General features: G+C 35.2%; 1 protein-coding gene across 1 annotated transcript in view; it reads left to right on the top strand.

Moving 5' to 3' along the window:
* The window catches only part of LOC139407436 (eyes absent homolog 4-like), a 192317-nt gene that overhangs the window by 122016 nt on the left and 45929 nt on the right, over positions 1-24372 (top strand). Inside the window, exons 11-13 of the mRNA XM_071151222.1 lie at positions 2688-2862; positions 3200-3324; positions 3631-3714. Coding sequence (XP_071007323.1) covers positions 2688-2862; positions 3200-3324; positions 3631-3714 — 384 coding nt within the window. The remainder of the gene's footprint in view (positions 1-2687; positions 2863-3199; positions 3325-3630; positions 3715-24372) is intronic.

Raw genomic sequence — 24372 nt, 5'->3', positions numbered from 1 at the left:
TACTAGTACCCTGTGTATATAGCCATGTTATCATGGACCCAGTACTAGTACCCTGTGTATATAGCCATGTTATCATGGACCCAGTACTGGTACCCTGTGTATATAGCCATGTTATCATGGACCCAGTACTGGTAACCAGTGTATATAGCCATGTTATCATGGACCCAGTACTGGTAACCAGTGTATATAGCCATGTTATCATGGACCCAGTACTGGTAACCAGTGTATATAGCCATGTTATCATGGACCCAGTACTGGTACCCTGTGTATATAGCCATGTTATCATGGACCCAGTACTGGTAACCCGGATAACCCAAACTCAAATAGCTGAAATCAAGTAGAGAATATTCAGATTTTATGATAACTACAATGGCAATTTTTTGTTAAGTGCAGAGATGCATTCTAGGTAACGGATGTGACGGGGACTTTTGAATTTCTGCAGACTTTATTGCGTAGCAGAAAGATCAGCGTACCCGCAAAATCCAGAGGTTGTGAGTTCAAATCCCAGGAGGTCATATTGAAAAGTCTGTACTACGTGATCAAATCAAATGTAATCATATTGTCATTGATTGTAGATTTTAACTATATTTAAGCTGAACGGTGTACCGCCTACCTTAACCCCCCCCTTTCATGACTTTACTTATAATGGTTTGGGACACCTGGGACCCTCACATGACAAAAACCTTCAGGAGAACGTTCCAAGAATGTTCATGTGACCATGACACAACGTTCCAAGAATGTTCATGAGTCCATGACACAACGTTCCAAGAATGTTCATGTGACCATGACACAACGTTCCAAGAATGTTCATGAGACCATGACACAACGTTCCAAGAATGTTCATGAGACCATGACACAACGTTCCAAGAATGTTCAGGAGACCATGACACAACGTTCCAAGAATGTTCATGAGACCATGACACAACGTTCCAAGAATGTTCATGAGACCATGACACAACCTTCCAAGAATGTTCAGGAGACCATGACCCAACGTCCCAAGAATGTTCATGAGACCATGACACAACGTTCCAAGAATGTTTATGAGACCATGACCCAACGTCCCAAGAATGTTCATGAGACCATGACACAACCTTCCAAGAATGTTCAGGAGACCATGACCCAACGTCCCAAGAATGTTCATGAGACCATGACACAACGTTCCAAGAATGTTCATGAGACCATGACCCAACGTCCTAAGAATGTTCATGAGACCATGACACAACCTTCCAAGAATGTTCAGGAGACCATGACACAACCTTCCAAGAATGTTCAGGAGACCATGACACAACGTTCCAAGAATGTTCATGTGACCATGACACAACGTTCCAAGAATGTTCATGAGACCATGACACAACGTTCCAAGAATGTTCATGAGACCATGACACAACATTCCAAGAATGTTCATGTGACCTTCAGGAGATCATGACACAACGTCCCAAGATCAGCATTCCCTCACTGAGTCTGTCTTCCTTTGTTTCATATCTTTCATTTAGACGAGGTGTTTGATATCTCTGTTTAGAATTTACTAACATTGAAGTTTATGATTTAAATTACATTTCGTATTTGCCAATAATTACTGGATAGAGATGTCTATTTGTCATAATATTGTTACTGATGGTTAAATCGTTGAGTTTAGCTGGTACTTTTGCTCTGAATTGTCACTGTCTGGGTTGCGGTGCATAAGAAAGCCTAGTGAGGATAATATTATAGAGGTGAGTACAGAATTTGGTGGCTCTTTTCTCAATTTGGTGTGCGAGGGAGAATCTGCCCTATAGGCTAGATTTGGTGCATTCCTAGTATATTAAAAAAAAAAAAATGAAAAAAAATGTTGTTGAGGATTTTATCCCTTGATGTATATTTCAAATTTGAAGTCTTTTGCTCTCTCTCTTTCCCTCTGTCAGTCAATTCTCTCTCTCTTTCCCTCTGTCAGTCAATGCTCTCTCTCTCTCTCTCTCTGTCTCTCTTTCCCTCTGTCAGTCTCTTTCCCTCTGTCAGTCAATTCTCTCTCTCTCTCTCTCTCTCTGTCTCTCTTTCCCTCTGTCAGTCAATTCTCTCTCTCTCTCTCTCTCTCTGTCTCTCTTTCCCTCTGTCAGTCAATTCTCTCTCGCTCTCAATTCAATTAAATTGACTTTATTGACAAGGCAAGTTCATTATTGCTTACATTGTCAAAGTATACATATTGAAAAATATAAATAAAATGAATATATACATTTATATATATAATATATTTATATATAAATATATGGTGGGACCAACAGCAATAATAATAGTAGTGGACATGGGATTACCAGTAACAACAACTACAACAACAATATTAATGAGAACAACAATACATTAAAGCAATGGTAGTAGGATCTCTCTCTCGCTCTCTCAATATATCCCCGTCTCTTTCTCTCTCTCAGTCTCTCTCCCCCCTCTCTTTCTCTCTGTCTCTCTCCCTCCTCTCTCTCTCTCTCCCCTCGCTCTCTCTCTCTTTCTCTGTCTCTCTCTCTCCCCCCCTCTCTTTCTCTCTCTGTCTCTCTCCCTCCTCTCTCTCTCTCTCTCTCTCTCTCTCTCTCTCTCTCTCTCTGTCTCTCTCCCTCTCCCTCTCTCTGTCCCTCTATCTTTGTTGGCTGCAGTGAGTGTATTGCTGAGGTTGTTATGTTGTGTTGTTGTTTACTAAGTCTGTTTGTTTCTGTTGTTTACAGGACTATCCATCGTACACAACGTTTGGCCAAAACCAGTACGCCCAGTATTACTCCGCCTCCACCTACGGAACCTACATGACGTCCAATAGCATGGATGGAACCGGCTCCTCGTCGGCCTATCAGCTGCAAGACTCCAACCCCGTCATGACAGTACAGGCCAATGAGCTCCACCCAGGTACGCCCCAGCCAATCACCACCCACTTGTGGAATTACAACCAGTAGTGTGTGTGTGTGTGTACAATCGTGTATTAGTCTGTCTGTCTGTCTGTCTGTCTGTCTGTCTGTCTGTCTGTCTGTGTCTGTCTGTGTGTGTGTGTGTGTGCGTGTTTAACTATACTTGTGTGTACTGTAGTTTAGGTCTTATAAAGATTGAGTCAGTTTTTTTCCTGAGATCTGACTCCTGTATGAACACGTTGTGACCCTTTAAATTTGGTGTGTGTGTGTGTGTGTGTGTGTGTGTGTGTGTGTGTGTGTGTGTGTGTGTGTGTGTGTGTGTGTGTGTGTGTGTACAGGGGACGCTGTGCAGAGCCCCATGAAGGAACTGGATGACCGTGGCTGTCGGAGTGGGGGAGGAGCTAAAGCCAGGGGGAGGGGCCGCAAGAACAACCCCTCACCGCCCCCCGACAGTGACCTGGAGGTACCCACTGACACACACACACACACACACACACACACCTATATGCAGGTACACAAACACACACACACACATGCATACACACACTTAGGTATGCAAACGCATACACACACACAGACAATTATTAGCGTTGTCATCAGATGCTGAATACTCCCCTCTCTCTCTCTCCCCCTTTCTCCCCCTCTCTCTCCCCCTCCTCTTCTCTCTCTCTCCCCCCTCTCTTTCTCTCCCTCTCTCTCCCCCCTCTCTCCCCCCCTCTCTCTCTCCCCCTTTCCCCCCCTCTCTCCCCCTCCCCTTCTCTCTCTCCAGAGGGTGTTTGTCTGGGATCTGGATGAGACCATCATAGTGTTCCACTCTCTGCTGACAGGCTCCTACGCACAGAAATATGGCAAGGTGAGACGCCCCGCCCACTACTACTCAACCCTACTCTATTCTATACCCTCTACCCTACTCTATTCTATACCCTCTACCCTACTCAACCCTACTCTATTCTATACCCTCTACCCTACTCAACCCTACTCTATTCTACCCTACTCAACCCTACTCTATTCTATACCCTCTACCCTACTCTATTCTATACCCTCTACCCTACTCAACCCTACTCTATTCTATACCCTCTACCCTACTCTATTCTATACCCTCTACCCTACTCTATTCTATACCCTCTACCCTACTCAACCCTACTATATTCTATACCCTCTACCCTACTCAACCCTACTCTATTCTATACCCTCTACCCTACTCAACCCTACTCTATTCTATACCCTCTACCCTACTCTATTCTATACCCTCTACCCTACTCAACCCTACTCTATTCTATACCCTCTACCCTGCTCTATTCTATACCCTCTACCCTACTCTATTCTATACCCTCTACCCTACTCAACCCTACTATATTCTATACCCTCTACCCTACTCAACCCTACTCTATTCTATACCCTCTACCCTACTCAACCCTACTCTATTCTATACCCTCTACCCTACTCAGCCCTACTATATTCTATACCCTCTACCCTACTCAACCCTACTCTATTCTATACACTCTACCCTACTCAACCCTACTCTATTCTATACCCTCTACCCTACTCAACCCTACTCTGTTATATACCCTCTACCCTACTCTATTCTATACCCTCTACCCTACTCAACCCTACTCTATTCTATACACTCTACCCTACTCAACCCTACTCTATTCTATACACTCTACCCTACTCAACCCTACTCTATTCTATACCCTCTACCCTACTCAACCCTACTCTATACACTCTACCCTCTACTAAACCCTACTCTATTCTATACCCTCTACCCTACTCAACCCTACTCTATTCTATACACTCTACCCTACTAAACCCTACTCTATTCTATACCCTCTACCCTACTCAACCCTACTCTATTCTATACCCTCTACCCTACTCTATTCTATACCCTCTACCCTACTTAACCCTACTCTATTCTATACCCTCTACCCTACTCAACCCTACTCTATTCTATACCCTCTACCCTACTCTATTCTATACCCTCTACCCTACTCAACCCTACTCTATTCTATACCCTCTACCCTACTCAACCCTACTCTATTCTATGCCCTCTACCCTACTCAACCCTACCCTATTAAACCCTACTCTACTCTATTCCACCCTACCCTACATTTCTCTACTCTACCCTACTCTACCCAACTCTACCCTACTCAACCCTACCCTATTATACCGTACCCTACTCTATTCTACTCTACCCTACATTTCTCTACTCTACCCAACTCTACTCTACCCTACTCTATTCTACAATACCCTACCCTACTCTATTCTACAACACCTTACCCTACTCTATTCTACCCTACTCTACCCTAGTCAACCCTACTCTATTCTACCCTACCTTACCCTACCCTACTCTATCCTACTCTATTCTACAATACCTTACCCTACTCTACTCTACTCTATTTAACCCTTCTCTACTCTATTCTATCCTACTCTATTCTACTATATTCTACTATATTCTATACTACCCTATTCTATTCTACCCTACTTTATTTCACCCTACTCTATTCTACCCTACTCTATTCTACTATAGTCTATCCTACCCTATTCTATCCTACTCTATTCTACCCTACTCTATTCTACTATATTCTATCCTACCCTACTCTACTCTATTCTACTATATTCTATCCTACCCTACTCTACCCTACTCTACTATTTTCTATCCTACCCTACTCTACCCTACTCTATTCTACTATATTCTATCCTACCCTACTCTACCCTACTCTACTATATTCTATCCTACCCTACTCTACCCTACTCTATTATACTATATTCTATCCTACCCTACTCTACCCTACTCTACTATATTCTAGCCTACCCTACTCTACCCTACTCTATTATACTATATTCTATCCTACCCTACCCTACTCTACTCTATTCTACTATATTCTATCCTACCCTACTCTACTATTTTCTATCCTACCCTACTCTACCCTACTCTATTCTACTATATTCTATCCTACCCTACTCTACCCTACTCTACTATACTATATTCTATCCTACCCTACTCTACCCTACTCTACTATATTCTAGCCTACCCTACTCTACCCTACTCTATTATACTATATTCTATCCTACCCTACCCTACTCTACTCTATTCTACTATATTCTAGCCTACCCTACTCTACTCTACTCTATTATACTATATTCTATCCTACCCTACCCTACTCTACTCTATTCTACTATATTCTATCCTACCCTACTCTACCCTACCATATTCTATTCTACTCTACTCAATTCTACCCTACATCATGCAGCCTCAGAATGTATTCTATGTATGAAATCTAAACATATAGCCCAACGTTTTGTATCACAACTAAAGTTACATAAATAACTCTAAATGAAGCACATAGGAGTAGGTGTGTCTTTGTTAACCTCTCAACACAGAATAGCAGCATGTGCTCAGTCTCTTTCCATCCATTCTATTTGATTCAGCTTGTGTTCAATTTGATTCTTCATACTATAAAATAATAAGATCAAATAATGCAACGGAATTATAAGCAAATCTCGTCTGCTAAATTAATACAACACTAAACAAAAAGTATAAACACAACATGCATCAATTTCAACGATTTTACAGAGTGACAGAAATAAATTAATTTGTCCCTAATCTGTGGATTACACATGACTGGGCAGGTCCGCAGCCATGGGTGGGCCTGGGAGGGCATAGGCCCACCCACTTGAAAATCAGGCCCACCTACTGGGAAGCCAGACCTAGCCAATCAGAATAATTCTTGCCCCACAAAAGGGCTTTATTACAGGCAGAAATACTCCTCAGTTTCATCAGTTGTCTGGGTGGCTGGTCTCATACGATCCCGCAGGTGAAGAAGCCGGATGTAGAGGTCCTGGGCTGGCGTGGTTACACGTGGTCAGCGGTTGTGAGGCCGGTTGGACGTACTGCCAAATTCTTGAGACATCTGTGGCATTGTGTTGTGTGACCAAACTGCACATTTTAGAGTGGCCTTTTATTGTCCCCTAGCACAAGGTGCACCTATGTAATGGTCATGCTTTGTTGTGTGTATGGAACATTTCTGGGATGTTTTATTTCAGCTTGTGAAACATTACACTTTATGTGATGTTTTATATTTTTGTTCAGTGTTGCCCGCAGCCATACGGCTAAGCCAGATCAGGACCTAACATAACGACAACTCAGAGTGTGTTATTCTGTTCTTCTGAAATAAACTACATTTTCTTCCTATCACAGCTTCTTTAGACCTGTCTAAAATAAATCATGGATTTATTGTGAAGGTGTAGGCTATATTACATGGATTTATTGTGAAGGTGTAGACTATATTACATGGATTTATTGTGATGGTGTAGGTAGACTATATTACATGGATTTATTGTGATGGTGTAGACTATTACATGGATTTATTGTGATGGTGTAGGTAATTACATGGATTTATTGTGATGGTGTAGGCTATATTACATGGATTTATTGTGATGGTGTAGGTAGACTATATTACATGGATTCATTGTGATGTTGTAGGTAGGCTATATTACATGGATTTATTGTGATGGTGTAGGTAGACTATATTACATGGATTTATTGTGATGGTGTAGGTAGACTATATTACATGGATTTATTGTGATGGTGTAGGTAGACTATATTACATGGATTTATTGTGAAGGTGTAGGTAGACTATATTACATGGATTTATTGTGATGGTGTAGACTATATTACATGGATTTACTGTGATGTGTAGGTAGACTATATTACATGGATTTATTGTGATGGTGTAGGTAGACTATATTACATGGATTTATTGTGATGGTGTAGGTAGACTATATTACATGGATTTATTGTGATGGTGTAGGTAGACTATATTACATGGATTTATTGTGATGGTGTAGACTATATTACATGGATTTATTGTGATGGTGTAGGTAGACTATATTACATGGATTTATTGTGATGGTGTAGGTAGACTATATTACATGGCGTTATTGTGAAGGTGTAGACTATATTACATGGATTTATTGTGATGGTGTAGACTATATTACAATGGATTTATTGTGATGGTGTAGGTAGACTATATTACATGGATTTATTGTGATGGTGTAGGTAGACCATATTACATGGATTTATTGTGATGGTGTAGGTAGACTATATTACATGGATTTATTGTGGTGGTGTAGACTATATTACATGGATTTATTGTGATGGTGTAGACTATAATACAATGGATTTATTGTGATGGTGTAGGTAGACTATATTACATGGATTTATTGTGATGGTGTAGGTAGACTATATTACATGGATTTATTGTGATGGTGTAGGTCGACTATATTACATGGATTGATTGTGATGGTGTAGGTAGACTATATTACATGGATTTATTGTGAAGGTGTAGACTATATTACATGGATTTATTGTGATGGTGTAGACTATATTACATGGATTTATTGTGATGGTGTAGGTAGACTATATTACATGGATTTATTGTGATGGTATAGACTATATTACATGGATTTATTGTGATGGTGTAGACTATATTACATGGATTTACTAAGAAGGTGTAGACTATATTACATGGATTTATTGTGATGGTGTAGGTAGACTATATTACATGGATTTATTGTGATGGTGTAGGTCGACTATATTACATGGATTGATTGTGATGGTGTAGGTAGACTATATTACATGGATTTATTGTGAAGGTGTAGACTATATTACATGGATTTATTGTGATGGTGTAGGTAGACTATATTACATGGATTTATTGTGATGGTGTAGGTCGACTATATTACATGGATTGATTGTGATGGTGTAGGTAGACTATATTACATGGATTTATTGTGAAGGTGTAGACTATATTACATGGATTTATTGTGATGGTGTAGACTATATTACATGGATTTATTGTGATGGTGTAGACTATATTACATGGATTTATTGTGATGGTGTAGACTATATTACATGGATTTATTGTGATGGTGTAGACTATAATACATGGATTTATTGTGATGGTGTAGGTAGACTATATTACATGGATTTATTGTGATGGTGTAGACTATATTACATGGATTTATTGTGATGGTGTAGACTATATTACATGGATTTACTAAGAAGGTGTAGACTATATTACATGGATTTATTGTGAAGGTGTAGACTATATTACATGGATTTATTGTGAAGGTGTAGACTATATTACATGGATTTATTGTGATGGTGTAGACTATATTACATGGATTTATTGTGATGGTGTAGGTCTACTATATTACATGGATTTATTGTGAAGGTGTAGACTATATTACAATGGATTTATTGTGAAGGTGTAGACTATATTACATGGATTTATTGTGATGGTGTAGGCTATATTACATGGATGTATTGTGATGGTGTAGACTATATTACATGGATTTATTGTGATGGTGTAGGTAGACTATATTACATGGATTTATTGTGATGGTGTAGGTAGACTATATTACATGGATTTATTGTGATGGTGTAGGTAGACTATATTACATGGATTTATTGTGATGGTGTAGACTATATTACATGGATTTATTGTGATGGTGTAGGTAGACTATATTACATGGATTTATTGTGATGGTGTAGGTAGACTATATTACATGGATTTATTGTGATGGTGTAGACTATATTACATGGATTTATTGTGATGGTGTAGGTAGACTATATTACATGGATTTATTGTGATGGTGTAGGTAGACTATATTACATGGATTTATTGTGATGGTGTAGACTATATTACATGGATTTATTGTGATGGTGTAGACTATATTACATGGATTTATTGTGGTGGTGTAGACTATATTACATGGATTTATTGTGATGGTGTAGGTAGACTATATTACATGGATTTATTGTGATGGTGTAGGTAGACTATATTACATGGATTTATTGTGAAGGTGTAGGTAGACTATATTACATGGATTTATTGTGATGGTGTAGACTATATTACATGGATTTACTGTGATGTGTAGGTAGACTATATTACATGGATTTATTGTGATGGTGTAGGTAGACTATATTACATGGATTTATTGTGATGGTGTAGGTAGACTATATTACATGGATTTATTGTGAAGGTGTAGACTATATTACATGGATTTATTGTGATGGTGTAGGTAGACTATATTACATGGATTTATTGTGATGGTGTAGGTAGACTATATTACATGGCGTTATTGTGAAGGTGTAGACTATATTACATGGATTTATTGTGATGGTGTAGACTATATTACAATGGATTTATTGTGATGGTGTAGGTAGACTTTATTACATGGATTTATTGTGATGGTGTAGGTAGACTATATTACATGGATTTATTGTGATGGTGTAGGTAGACTATATTACATGGATTTATTGTGGTGGTGTAGACTATATTACATGGATTTATTGTGATGGTGTAGACTATATTACATGGATTTACTGTGATGTGTAGGTAGACTATATTACATGGATTTATTGTGATGGTGTAGGTAGACTATATTACATGGATTTATTGTGATGGTGTAGGTAGACTATATTACATGGATTTATTGTGATGGTGTAGGTAGACTATATTACATGGATTTATTGTGATGGTGTAGACTATATTACATGGATTTATTGTGATGGTGTAGACTATATTACAATGGATTTATTGTGATGGTGTAGGTAGACTATATTACATGGATTTATTGTGATGGTGTAGGTAGACTATATTACATGGATTTATTGTGATGGTGTAGGTAGACTATATTACATGGATTTATTGTGGTGGTGTAGACTATATTACATGGATTTATTGTGATGGTGTAGACTATATTACAATGGATTTATTGTGATGGTGTAGGTAGACTATATTACATGGATTTATTGTGATGGTGTAGGTAGACTATATTACATGGATTTATTGTGATGGTGTAGACTATTACATGGATTTATTGTGATGGTGTAGGTAATTACATGGATTTATTGTGATGGTGTAGGCTATATTACATGGATTTATTGTGATGGTGTAGGTAGACTATATTACATGGATTCATTGTGATGGTGTAGACTATATTACATGGATTTATTGTGATGGTGTAGGTAGACTATATTACATGGATTTATTGTGATGGTGTAGGTAGACTATATTACATGGATTTATTGTGATGGTGTAGACTATATTACATGGATTTATTGTGATGGTGTAGGTAGACTATATTACATGGATTTATATTGATGGTGTAGGTAGACTATATTACATGGATTTATTGTGATGGTGTAGACTATATTACATGGATTTATTGTGATGGTGTAGACTATATTACATGGATTTATTGTGGTGGTGTAGACTATATTACATGGATTTATTGTGATGGTGTAGGTAGACTATATTACCTGGATTTATTGTGATGGTGTAGGTAGACTATATTACATGGATTTATTGTGAAGGTGTAGGTAGACTATATTACATGGATTTATTGTGATGGTGTAGACTATATTACATGGATTTACTGTGATGTGTAGGTAGACTATATTACATGGATTTATTGTGATGGTGTAGGTAGACTATATTACATGGATTTATTGTGATGGTGTAGGTAGACTATATTACATGGATTTATTGTGATGGTGTAGGTAGACTATATTACATGGATTTATTGTGAAGGTGTAGACTATATTACATGGATTTATTGTGATGGTGTAGGTAGACTATATTACATGGATTTATTGTGATGGTGTAGGTAGACTATATTACATGGCGTTATTGTGAAGGTGTAGACTATATTACATGGATTTATTGTGATGGTGTAGACTATATTACAATGGATTTATTGTGATGGTGTAGGTAGACTATATTACATGGATTTATTGTGATGGTGTAGGTAGACTATATTACATGGATTTATTGTGATGGTGTAGGTAGACTATATTACATGGATTTATTGTGGTGGTGTAGACTATATTACATGGATTTATTGTGATGGTGTAGACTATATTACATGGATTTACTGTGATGTGTAGGTAGACTATATTACATGGATTTATTGTGATGGTGTAGGTAGACTATATTACATGGATTTATTGTGATGGTGTAGGTAGACTATATTACATGGATTTATTGTGATGGTGTAGGTAGACTATATTACATGGATTTATTGTGATGGTGTAGACTATATTACATGGATTTATTGTGATGGTGTAGACTATATTACAATGGATTTATTGTGATGGTGTAGGTAGACTATATTACATGGATTTATTGTGATGGTGTAGGTAGACTATATTACATGGATTTATTGTGATGGTGTAGGTAGACTATATTACATGGATTTATTGTGGTGGTGTAGACTATATTACATGGATTTATTGTGATGGTGTAGACTATATTACAATGGATTTATTGTGATGGTGTAGGTAGACTATATTACATGGATTTATTGTGATGGTGTAGGTAGACTATATTACATGGATTTATTGTGATGGTGTAGACTATTACATGGATTTATTGTGATGGTGTAGGTAATTACATGGATTTATTGTGATGGTGTAGGCTATATTACATGGATTTATTGTGATGGTGTAGGTAGACTATATTACATGGATTCATTGTGATGTTGTAGGTAGGCTATATTACATGGATTTATTGTGATGGTGTAGGTAGACTATATTACATGGATTTATTGTGATGGTGTAGGTAGACTATATTACATGGATTTATTGTGATGGTGTAGGTAGACTATATTACATGGATTTATTGTGAAGGTGTAGGTAGACTATATTACATGGATTTATTGTGATGGTGTAGACTATATTACATGGATTTACTGTGATGTGTAGGTAGACTATATTACATGGATTTATTGTGATGGTGTAGGTAGACTATATTACATGGATTTGTTGTGATGGTGTAGGTAGACTATATTACATGGATTTATTGTGATGGTGTAGGTAGACTATATTACATGGATTTATTGTGATGGTGTAGACTATATTACATGGATTTATTGTGATGGTGTAGGTAGACTATATTACATGGATTTATTGTGATGGTGTAGGTAGACTATATTACATGGCGTTATTGTGAAGGTGTAGACTATATTACATGGATTTATTGTGATGGTGTAGACTATATTACAATGGATTTATTGTGATGGTGTAGGTAGACTATATTACATGGATTTATTGTGATGGTGTAGGTAGACTATATTACATGGATTTATTGTGATGGTGTAGGTAGACTATATTACATGGATTTATTGTGGTGGTGTAGACTATATTACATGGATTTATTGTGATGGTGTAGACTATATTACAATGGATTTATTGTGATGGTGTAGGTAGACTATATTACATGGATTTATTGTGATGGTGTAGGTAGACTATATTACATGGATTTATTGTGATGGTGTAGGTCGACTATATTACATGGATTGATTGTGATGGTGTAGGTAGACTATATTACATGGATTTATTGTGAAGGTGTAGACTATATTACATGGATTTATTGTGATGGTGTAGACTATATTACATGGATTTATTGTGATGGTGTAGGTAGACTATATTACATGGATTTATTGTGATGGTGTAGACTATATTACATGGATTTATTGTGATGGTGTAGACTATATTACATGGATTTACTAAGAAGGTGTAGACTATATTACATGGATTTATTGTGATGGTGTAGGTAGACTATATTACATGGATTTATTGTGATGGTGTAGGTCGACTATATTACATGGATTGATTGTGATGGTGTAGGTAGACTATATTACATGGATTTATTGTGAAGGTGTAGACTATATTACATGGATTTATTGTGATGGTGTAGGTAGACTATATTACATGGATTTATTGTGATGGTGTAGGTCGACTATATTACATGGATTGATTGTGATGGTGTAGGTAGACTATATTACATGGATTTATTGTGAAGGTGTAGACTATATTACATGGATTTATTGTGATGGTGTAGACTATATTACATGGATTTATTGTGGTGGTGTAGGTAGACTATATTACATGGATTTATTGTGATGGTGTAGGTAGACTATATTACATGGATTTATTGTGATGGTGTAGACTATATTACATGGATTTACTGTGATGTGTAGGTAGACTATATTACATGGATTTATTGTGATGGTGTAGGTAGACTATATTACATGGATTTATTGTGATGGTGTAGGTAGACTATATTACATGGATTTATTGTGAAGGTGTAGACTATATTACATGGATTTATTGTGATGGTGTAGGTAGACTATATTACATGGATTTATTGTGATGGTGTAGGTAGACTATATTACATGGCTTTATTGTGAAGGTGTAGACTATATTACATGGATTTATTGTGATGGTGTAGACTATATTACAATGGATTTATTGTGATGGTGTAGGTAGACTTTATTACATGGATTTATTGTGATGGTGTAGGTAGACTATATTACATGGATTTATTGTGATGGTGTAGGTAGACTATATTACATGGATTTATTGTGGTGGTGTAGACTATATTACATGGATTTATTGTGATGGTGTAGACTATATTACATGGATTTACTGTGATGTGTAGGTAGACTATATTACATGGATTTATTGTGATGGTGTAGGTAGACTATATTACATGGATTTATTGTGATGGTGTAGGTAGACTATATTACATGGATTTATTGTGATGGTGTAGGTAGACTATATTACATGGATTTATTGTGATGGTGTAGACTATATTACATGGATTTATTGTGATGGTGTAGACTATATTACAATGGATTTATTGTGATGGTGTAGGTAGACTATATTACATGGATTTATTGTGATGGTGTAGGTAGACTATATTACATGGATTTATTGTGATGGTGTAGGTAGACTATATTACATGGATTTATTGTGGTGGTGTAGACTATATTACATGGATTTATTGTGATGGTGTAGACTATATTACAATGGATTTATTGTGATGGTGTAGGTAGACTATATTACATGGATTTATTGTGATGGTGTAGGTAGACTATATTACATGGATTTATTGTGATGGTGTAGACTATTACATGGATTTATTGTGATGGTGTAGGTAATTACATGGATTTATTGTGATGGTGTAGGCTATATTACATGGATTTATTGTGATGGTGTAGGTAGACTATATTACATGGATTCATTGTGATGGTGTAGACTATATTACATGGATTTATTGTGATGGTGTAGGTAGACTATATTACATGGATTTATTGTGATGGTGTAGGTAGACTATATTACATGGATTTATTGTGATGGTGTAGACTATATTACATGGATTTATTGTGATGGTGTAGGTAGACTATATTACATGGATTTATTGTGATGGTGTAGGTAGACTATATTACATGGATTTATTGTGATGGTGTAGACTATATTACATGGATTTATTGTGATGGTGTAGACTATATTACATGGATTTATTGTGGTGGTGTAGACTATATTACATGGATTTATTGTGATGGTGTAGGTAGACTATATTACCTGGATTTATTGTGATGGTGTAGGTAGACTATATTACATGGATTTATTGTGAAGGTGTAGGTAGACTATATTACATGGATTTATTGTGATGGTGTAGACTATATTACATGGATTTACTGTGATGTGTAGGTAGACTATATTACATGGATTTATTGTGATGGTGTAGGTAGACTATATTACATGGATTTATTGTGATGGTGTAGGTAGACTATATTACATGGATTTATTGTGATGGTGTAGGTAGACTATATTACATGGATTTATTGTGAAGGTGTAGACTATATTACATGGATTTATTGTGATGGTGTAGGTAGACTATATTACATGGATTTATTGTGATGGTGTAGGTAGACTATATTACATGGCGTTATTGTGAAGGTGTAGACTATATTACATGGATTTATTGTGATGGTGTAGACTATATTACAATGGATTTATTGTGATGGTGTAGGTAGACTATATTACATGGATTTATTGTGAAGGTGTAGACTATATTACATGGATTTATTGTGATGGTGTAGGTAGACTATATTACATGGATTTATTGTGATGGTGTAGGTAGACTATATTACATGGCGTTATTGTGAAGGTGTAGACTATATTACATGGATTTATTGTGATGGTGTAGACTATATTACAATGGATTTATTGTGATGGTGTAGGTAGACTTTATTACATGGATTTATTGTGATGGTGTAGGTAGACTATATTACATGGATTTATTGTGATGGTGTAGGTAGACTATATTACATGGATTTATTGTGGTGGTGTAGACTATATTACATGGATTTATTGTGATGGTGTAGACTATATTACATGGATTTACTGTGATGTGTAGGTAGACTATATTACATGGATTTATTGTGATGGTGTAGGTAGACTATATTACATGGATTTATTGTGATGGTGTAGGTAGACTATATTACATGGATTTATTGTGATGGTGTAGGTAGACTATATTACATGGATTTATTGTGATGGTGTAGACTATATTACATGGATTTATTGTGATGGTGTAGACTATATTACAATGGATTTATTGTGATGGTGTAGGTAGACTATATTACATGGATTTATTGTGATGGTGTAGGTAGACTATATTACATGGATTTATTGTGATGGTGTAGGTAGACTATATTACATGGATTTATTGTGGTGGTGTAGACTATATTACATGGATTTATTGTGATGGTGTAGACTATATTACAATGGATTTATTGTGATGGTGTAGGTAGACTATATTACATGGATTTATTGTGATGGTGTAGGTAGACTATATTACATGGATTTATTGTGATGGTGTAGACTATTACATGGATTTATTGTGATGGTGTAGGTAATTACATGGATTTATTGTGATGGTGTAGGCTATATTACATGGATTTATTGTGATGGTGTAGGTAGACTATATTACATGGATTCATTGTGATGGTGTAGACTATATTACATGGATTTATTGTGATGGTGTAGGTAGACTATATTACATGGATTTATTGTGATGGTGTAGGTAGACTATATTACATGGATTTATTGTGATGGTGTAGACTATATTACATGGATTTATTGTGATGGTGTAGGTAGACTATATTACATGGATTTATTGTGATGGTGTAGGTAGACTATATTACATGGATTTATTGTGATGGTGTAGACTATATTACATGGATTTATTGTGATGGTGTAGACTATATTACATGGATTTATTGTGGTGGTGTAGACTATATTACATGGATTTATTGTGATGGTGTAGGTAGACTATATTACCTGGATTTATTGTGATGGTGTAGGTAGACTATATTACATGGATTTATTGTGAAGGTGTAGGTAGACTATATTACATGGATTTATTGTGATGGTGTAGACTATATTACATGGATTTACTGTGATGTGTAGGTAGACTATATTACATGGATTTATTGTGATGGTGTAGGTAGACTATATTACATGGATTTATTGTGATGGTGTAGGTAGACTATATTACATGGATTTATTGTGATGGTGTAGGTAGACTATATTACATGGATTTATTGTGAAGGTGTAGACTATATTACATGGATTTATTGTGATGGTGTAGGTAGACTATATTACATGGATTTATTGTGATGGTGTAGGTAGACTATATTACATGGCGTTATTGTGAAGGTGTAGACTATATTACATGGATTTATTGTGATGGTGTAGACTATATTACAATGGATTTATTGTGATGGTGTAGGTAGACTATATTACATGGATTTATTGTGATGGTGTAGGTAGACTATATTACATGGATTTATTGTGATGGTGTAGGTAGACTATATTACATGGATTTATTGTGGTGGTGTAGACTATATTACATGGATTTATTGTGATGGTGTAGACTATATTACATGGATTTACTGTGATGTGTAGGTAGACTATATTACATGGATTTATTGTGATGGTGTAGGTAGACTATATTACATGGATTTATTGTGATGGTGTAGGTAGACTATATTACATGGATTTATTGTGATGGTGTAGGTAGACTATATTACATGGATTTATTGTGATGGTGTAGACTATATTACATGGATTTATTGTGATGGTGTAGACTATATTACAATGGATTTATTGTGATGGTGTAGGTAGACTATATTACATGGATTTATTGTGATGGTGTAGGTAGACTATATTACATGGATTTATTGTGATGGTGTAGGTAGACTATATTACATGGATTTATTGTGGTGGTGTAGACTATATTACATGGATTTATTGTGATGGTGTAGACTATATTACAATGGATTTATTGTGATGGTGTAGGTAGACTATATTACATGGATTTATTGTGATGGTGTAGGTAGACTATATTACATGGATTTATTGTGATGGTGTAGACTATTACATGGATTTATTGTGATGGTGTAGGTAATTACATGGATTTATTGTGATGGTGTAGGCTATATTACATGGATTTATTGTGATGGTGTAGGTAGACTATATTACATGGATTCATTGTGATGTTGTAGGTAGGCTATATTACATGGATTTATTGTGATGGTGTAGGTAGACTATATTACATGGATTTATTGTGATGGTGTAGGTAGACTATATTACATGGATTTATTGTGATGGTGTAGGTAGACTATATTACATGGATTTATTGTGAAGGTGTAGGTAGACTATATTACATGGATTTATTGTGATGGTGTAGACTATATTACATGGATTTACTGTGATGTGTAGGTAGACTATATTACATGGATTTATTGTGATGGTGTAGGTAGACTATATTACATGGATTTATTGTGATGGTGTAGGTAGACTATATTACATGGATTTATTGTGATGGTGTAGGTAGACTATATTACATGGATTTATTGTGATGGTGTAGACTATATTACATGGATTTATTGTGATGGTGTAGGTAGACTATATTACATGGATTTATTGTGATGGTGTAGGTAGACTATATTACATGGCGTTATTGTGAAGGTGTAGACTATATTACATGGATTTATTGTGATGGTGTAGACTATATTACAATGGATTTATTGTGATGGTGTAGGTAGACTATATTACATGGATTTATTGTGATGGTGTAGGTAGACTATATTACATGGATTTATTGTGATGGTGTAGGTAGACTATATTACATGGATTTATTGTGGTGGTGTAGACTATATTACATGGATTTATTGTGATGGTGTAGACTATATTACAATGGATTTATTGTGATGGTGTAGGTAGACTATATTACATGGATTTATTGTGATGGTGTAGGTAGACTATATTACATGGATTTATTGTGATGGTGTAGGTCGACTATATTACATGGATTGATTGTGATGGTGTAGGTAGACTATATTACATGGATTTATTGTGAAGGTGTAGACTATATTACATGGATTTATTGTGATGGTGTAGACTATATTACATGGATTTATTGTGATGGTGTAGGTAGACTATATTACATGGATTTATTGTGATGGTGTAGACTATATTACATGGATTTATTGTGATGGTGTAGACTATATTACATGGATTTACTAAGAAGGTGTAGACTATATTACATGGATTTATTGTGATGGTGTAGGTAGACTATATTACATGGATTTATTGTGATGGTGTAGGTCGACTATATTACATGGATTGATTGTGATGGTGTAGGTAGACTATATTACATGGATTTATTGTGAAGGTGTAGACTATATTACATGGATTTATTGTGATGGTGTAGGTAGACTATATTACATGGATTTATTGTGATGGTGTAGGTCGACTATATTACATGGATTGATTGTGATGGTGTAGGTAGACTATATTACATGGATTTATTGTGAAGGTGTAGACTATATTACATGGATTTATTGTGATGGTGTAGACTATATTACATGGATTTATTGTGATGGTGTAGACTATATTACATGGATTTATTGTGATGGTGTAGACTATATTACATGGATTTATTGTGATGGTGTAGACTATAATACATGGATTTATTGTGATGGTGTAGGTAGACTATATTACATGGATTTATTGTGATGGTGTAGACTATATTACATGGATTTATTGTGATGGTGTAGACTATATTACATGGATTTACTAAGAAGGTGTAGACTATATTACATGGATTTATTGTGAAGGTGTAGACTATATTACATGGATTTATTGTGAAGGTGTAGACTATATTACATGGATTTATTGTGATGGTGTAGACTATATTACATGGATTTATTGTGATGGTGTAGGTCTACTATATTACATGGATTTATTGTGAAGGTGTAGACTATATTACAATGGATTTATTGTGAAGGTGTAGACTATATTACATGGATTTATTGTGATGGTGTAGGCTATATTACATGGATGTATTGTGATGGTGTAGACTATATTACATGGATTTATTGTGATGGTGTAGGTAGACTATATTACATGGATTTATTGTGATGGTGTAGGTAGACTATATTACATGGATTTATTGTGATGGTGTAGGTAGACTATATTACATGGATTTATTGTGATGGTGTAGACTATATTACATGGATTTATTGTGATGGTGTAGGTAGACTATATTACATGGATTTATTGTGATGGTGTAGGTAGACTATATTACATGGATTTATTGTGATGGTGTAGACTATATTACATGGATTTATTGTGATGGTGTAGGTAGACTATATTACATGGATTTATTGTGATGGTGTAGGTAGACTATATTACATGGATTTATTGTGATGGTGTAGACTATATTACATGGATTTATTGTGATGGTGTAGACTATATTACATGGATTTATTGTGGTGGTGTAGACTATATTACATGGATTTATTGTGAAGGTGTAGGTAGACTATATTACATGGATTTATTGTGATGGTGTAGACTATATTACATGGATTTACTGTGATGTGTAGGTAGACTATATTACATGGATTTATTGTGATGGTGTAGGTAGACTATATTACATGGATTTATTGTGATGGTGTAGGTAGACTATATTACATGGATTTATTGTGATGGTGTAGGTAGACTATATTACATGGATTTATTGTGAAGGTGTAGACTATATTACATGGATTTATTGTGATGGTGTAGGTAGACTATATTACATGGCGTTATTGTGAAGGTGTAGACTATATTACATGGATTTATTGTGATGGTGTAGACTATATTACAATGGATTTATTGTGATGGTGTAGGTAGACTATATTACATGGATTTATTGTGATGGTGTAGGTAGACTATATTACATGGATTTATTGTGATGGTGTAGGTAGACTATATTACATGGATTTATTGTGGTGGTGTAGACTATATTACATGGATTTATTGTGATGGTTTAGACTATATTACATGGATTTACTGTGATGTGTAGGTAGACTATATTACATGGATTTATTGTGATGGTGTAGGTAGACTATATTACATGGATTTATTGTGATGGTGTAGGTAGACTATATTACATGGATTTATTGTGATGGTGTAGGTAGACTATATTACGTGGATTTATTGTGATGGTGTAGACTATATTACATGGATTTATTGTGATGGTGTAGACTATATTACAATGGATTTATTGTGATGGTGTAGGTAGACTATATTACATGGATTTATTGTGATGGTGTAGGTAGACTATATTACATGGATTTATTGTGTTGGTGTAGACTATATTACATGGATTTATTGTGATGGTGTAGACTATATTACAATGGATTTATTGTGATGGTGTAGGTAGACTATATTACATGGATTTATTGTGATGGTGTAGACTATATTACATGGATTTATTGTGATGGTGTAGGTAGACTATATTACATGGATTTATTGTGATGGTGTAGACTATATTACATGGATTTATTGTGATGGTGTAGACTATATTACATGGATTTACTAAGAAGGTGTAGACTATATTACATGGATTTATTGTGATGGTGTAGGTAGACTATATTACATGGATTTATTGTGATGGTGTAGGTCGACTATATTACATGGATTGATTGTGATGGTGTAGGTAGACTATATTACATGGATTTATTGTGAAGGTGTAGACTATATTACATGGATTTATTGTGATGGTGTAGGTAGACTATATTACATGGATTTATTGTGATGGTGTAGGTCGACTATATTACATGGATTGATTGTGATGGTGTAGGTAGACTATATTACATGGATTTATTGTGAAGGTGTAGACTATATTACATGGATTTATTGTGATGGTGTAGGTAGACTATATTACATGGATTTATTGTGATGGTGTAGGTAGACTATATTACATGGATTTATTGTGAAGGTGTAGACTATATTACATGGATTTATTGTGATGGTGTAGGTAGACTATATTACATGGCGTTATTGTGAAGGTGTAGACTATATTACATGGATTTATTGTGATGGTGTAGACTATATTACAATGGATTTATTGTGATGGTGTAGGTAGACTATATTACATGGATTTATTGTGATGGTGTAGGTAGACTATATTACATGGATTTATTGTGATGGTGTAGGTAGACTATATTACATGGATTTATTGTGGTGGTGTAGACTATATTACATGGATTTATTGTGATGGTTTAGACTATATTACATGGATTTACTGTGATGTGTAGGTAGACTATATTACATGGATTTATTGTGATGGTGTAGGTAGACTATATTACATGGATTTATTGTGATGGTGTAGGTAGACTATATTACATGGATTTATTGTGATGGTGTAGGTAGACTATATTACGTGGATTTATTGTGATGGTGTAGACTATATTACATGGATTTATTGTGATGGTGTAGACTATATTACAATGGATTTATTGTGATGGTGTAGGTAGACTATATTACATGGATTTATTGTGATGGTGTAGGTAGACTATATTACATGGATTTATTGTGATGGTGTAGGTAGACTATATTACATGGATTTATTGTGTTGGTGTAGACTATATTACATGGATTTATTGTGATGGTGTAGACTATATTACAATGGATTTATTGTGATGGTGTAGGTAGACTATATTACATGGATTTATTGTGATGGTGTAGGTAGACTATATTACATGGATTTATTGTGATGGTGTAGGTCGACTATATTACATGGATTGATTGTGATGGTGTAGGTAGACTATATTACATGGATTTATTGTGAAGGTGTAGACTATATTACATGGATTTATTGTGATGGTGTAGACTATATTACATGGATTTATTGTGATGGTGTAGGTAGACTATATTACATGGATTTATTGTGATGGTGTAGACTATATTACATGGATTTATTGTGATGGTGTAGACTATATTACATGGATTTACTAAGAAGGTGTAGACTATATTACATGGATTTATTGTGATGGTGTAGGTAGACTATATTACATGGATTTATTGTGATGGTGTAGGTCGACTATATTACATGGATTGATTGTGATGGTGTAGGTAGACTATATTACATGGATTTATTGTGAAGGTGTAGACTATATTACATGGATTTATTGTGATGGTGTAGGTAGACTATATTACATGGATTTATTGTGATGGTGTAGGTCGACTATATTACATGGATTGATTGTGATGGTGTAGGTAGACTATATTACATGGATTTATTGTGAAGGTGTAGACTATATTACATGGATTTATTGTGATGGTGTAGACTATATTACATGGATTTATTGTGATGGTGTAGACTATATTACATGGATTTATTGTGATGGTGTAGACTATATTACATGGATTTATTGTGATGGTGTAGACTATAATACATGGATTTATTGTGATGCTGTAGGTAGACTATATTACATGGATTTATTGTGATGGTGTAGACTATATTACATGGATTTATTGTGATGGTGTAGACCAGGGGTGTCAAAGTCAAATGGACGGAGGGCCAAATAAAAAAATCAGCTACAAGACGAGGGCCGGACTGTTCGAATGTTCATTGAAAAATTTTTAAATGACGCATATAGTCTAGTGAACCTAATTGAACCTACTGAAAACCTAACAAATATATTACAATATGATCAGATAAATAAAGCAATATTTTCTTATGGCTCTGTCAGTAATCTTTAATTTTCAACAGACACAAAAGACAAATTTCCTTTATATAAATATCCCCATAACATGAACATTAAATGAAAGAAACCGGTATTCAAGGCACCATCAGTAGACTATATTTTCTATTTTAGCAAAAGTGGGCTAAATTTACTTCAAAGAAAAAACAATAATAGCAATTTTCTATCATCCACTCAACTGAAATATTTTTAAAATATAATTGGATTGAAATACAAAAAAATAAAGTGCAAAAATCTATTAATCAAAAACAACACTTTGTTTAAGGAGAAGTAACATGCAGTGAAAACAAATATTAAATTTTAACTTTTAAACTTGAACTGAGTAAAAACTCTAAATATGTGATTGCACAGTAATGTTCACTTGTTTGAGGTTGAGGGTGATACTTGGTGGTGTCCCATCTTTTCCACAAGTTCATCAATGTTCGGGGTAAGGCTCTGAGCTGAAGAAATCCTCAGAATTGAGTGGAGGTGTTCAGCAGTAAGTCGACTTCTGTGTGATGTTTTGTTCAGGTTCATCAAAGAAAACAGTTGTTCACACAGGTATGTGCTGCCA

This window comes from Oncorhynchus clarkii, chromosome 4 (assembly GCF_045791955.1).
Source record: "Oncorhynchus clarkii lewisi isolate Uvic-CL-2024 chromosome 4, UVic_Ocla_1.0, whole genome shotgun sequence".
Classification (NCBI taxonomy): Eukaryota; Metazoa; Chordata; class Actinopteri; order Salmoniformes; family Salmonidae; genus Oncorhynchus; species Oncorhynchus clarkii.
This window is presented reverse-complemented; position numbering and strand designations above follow the sequence as displayed.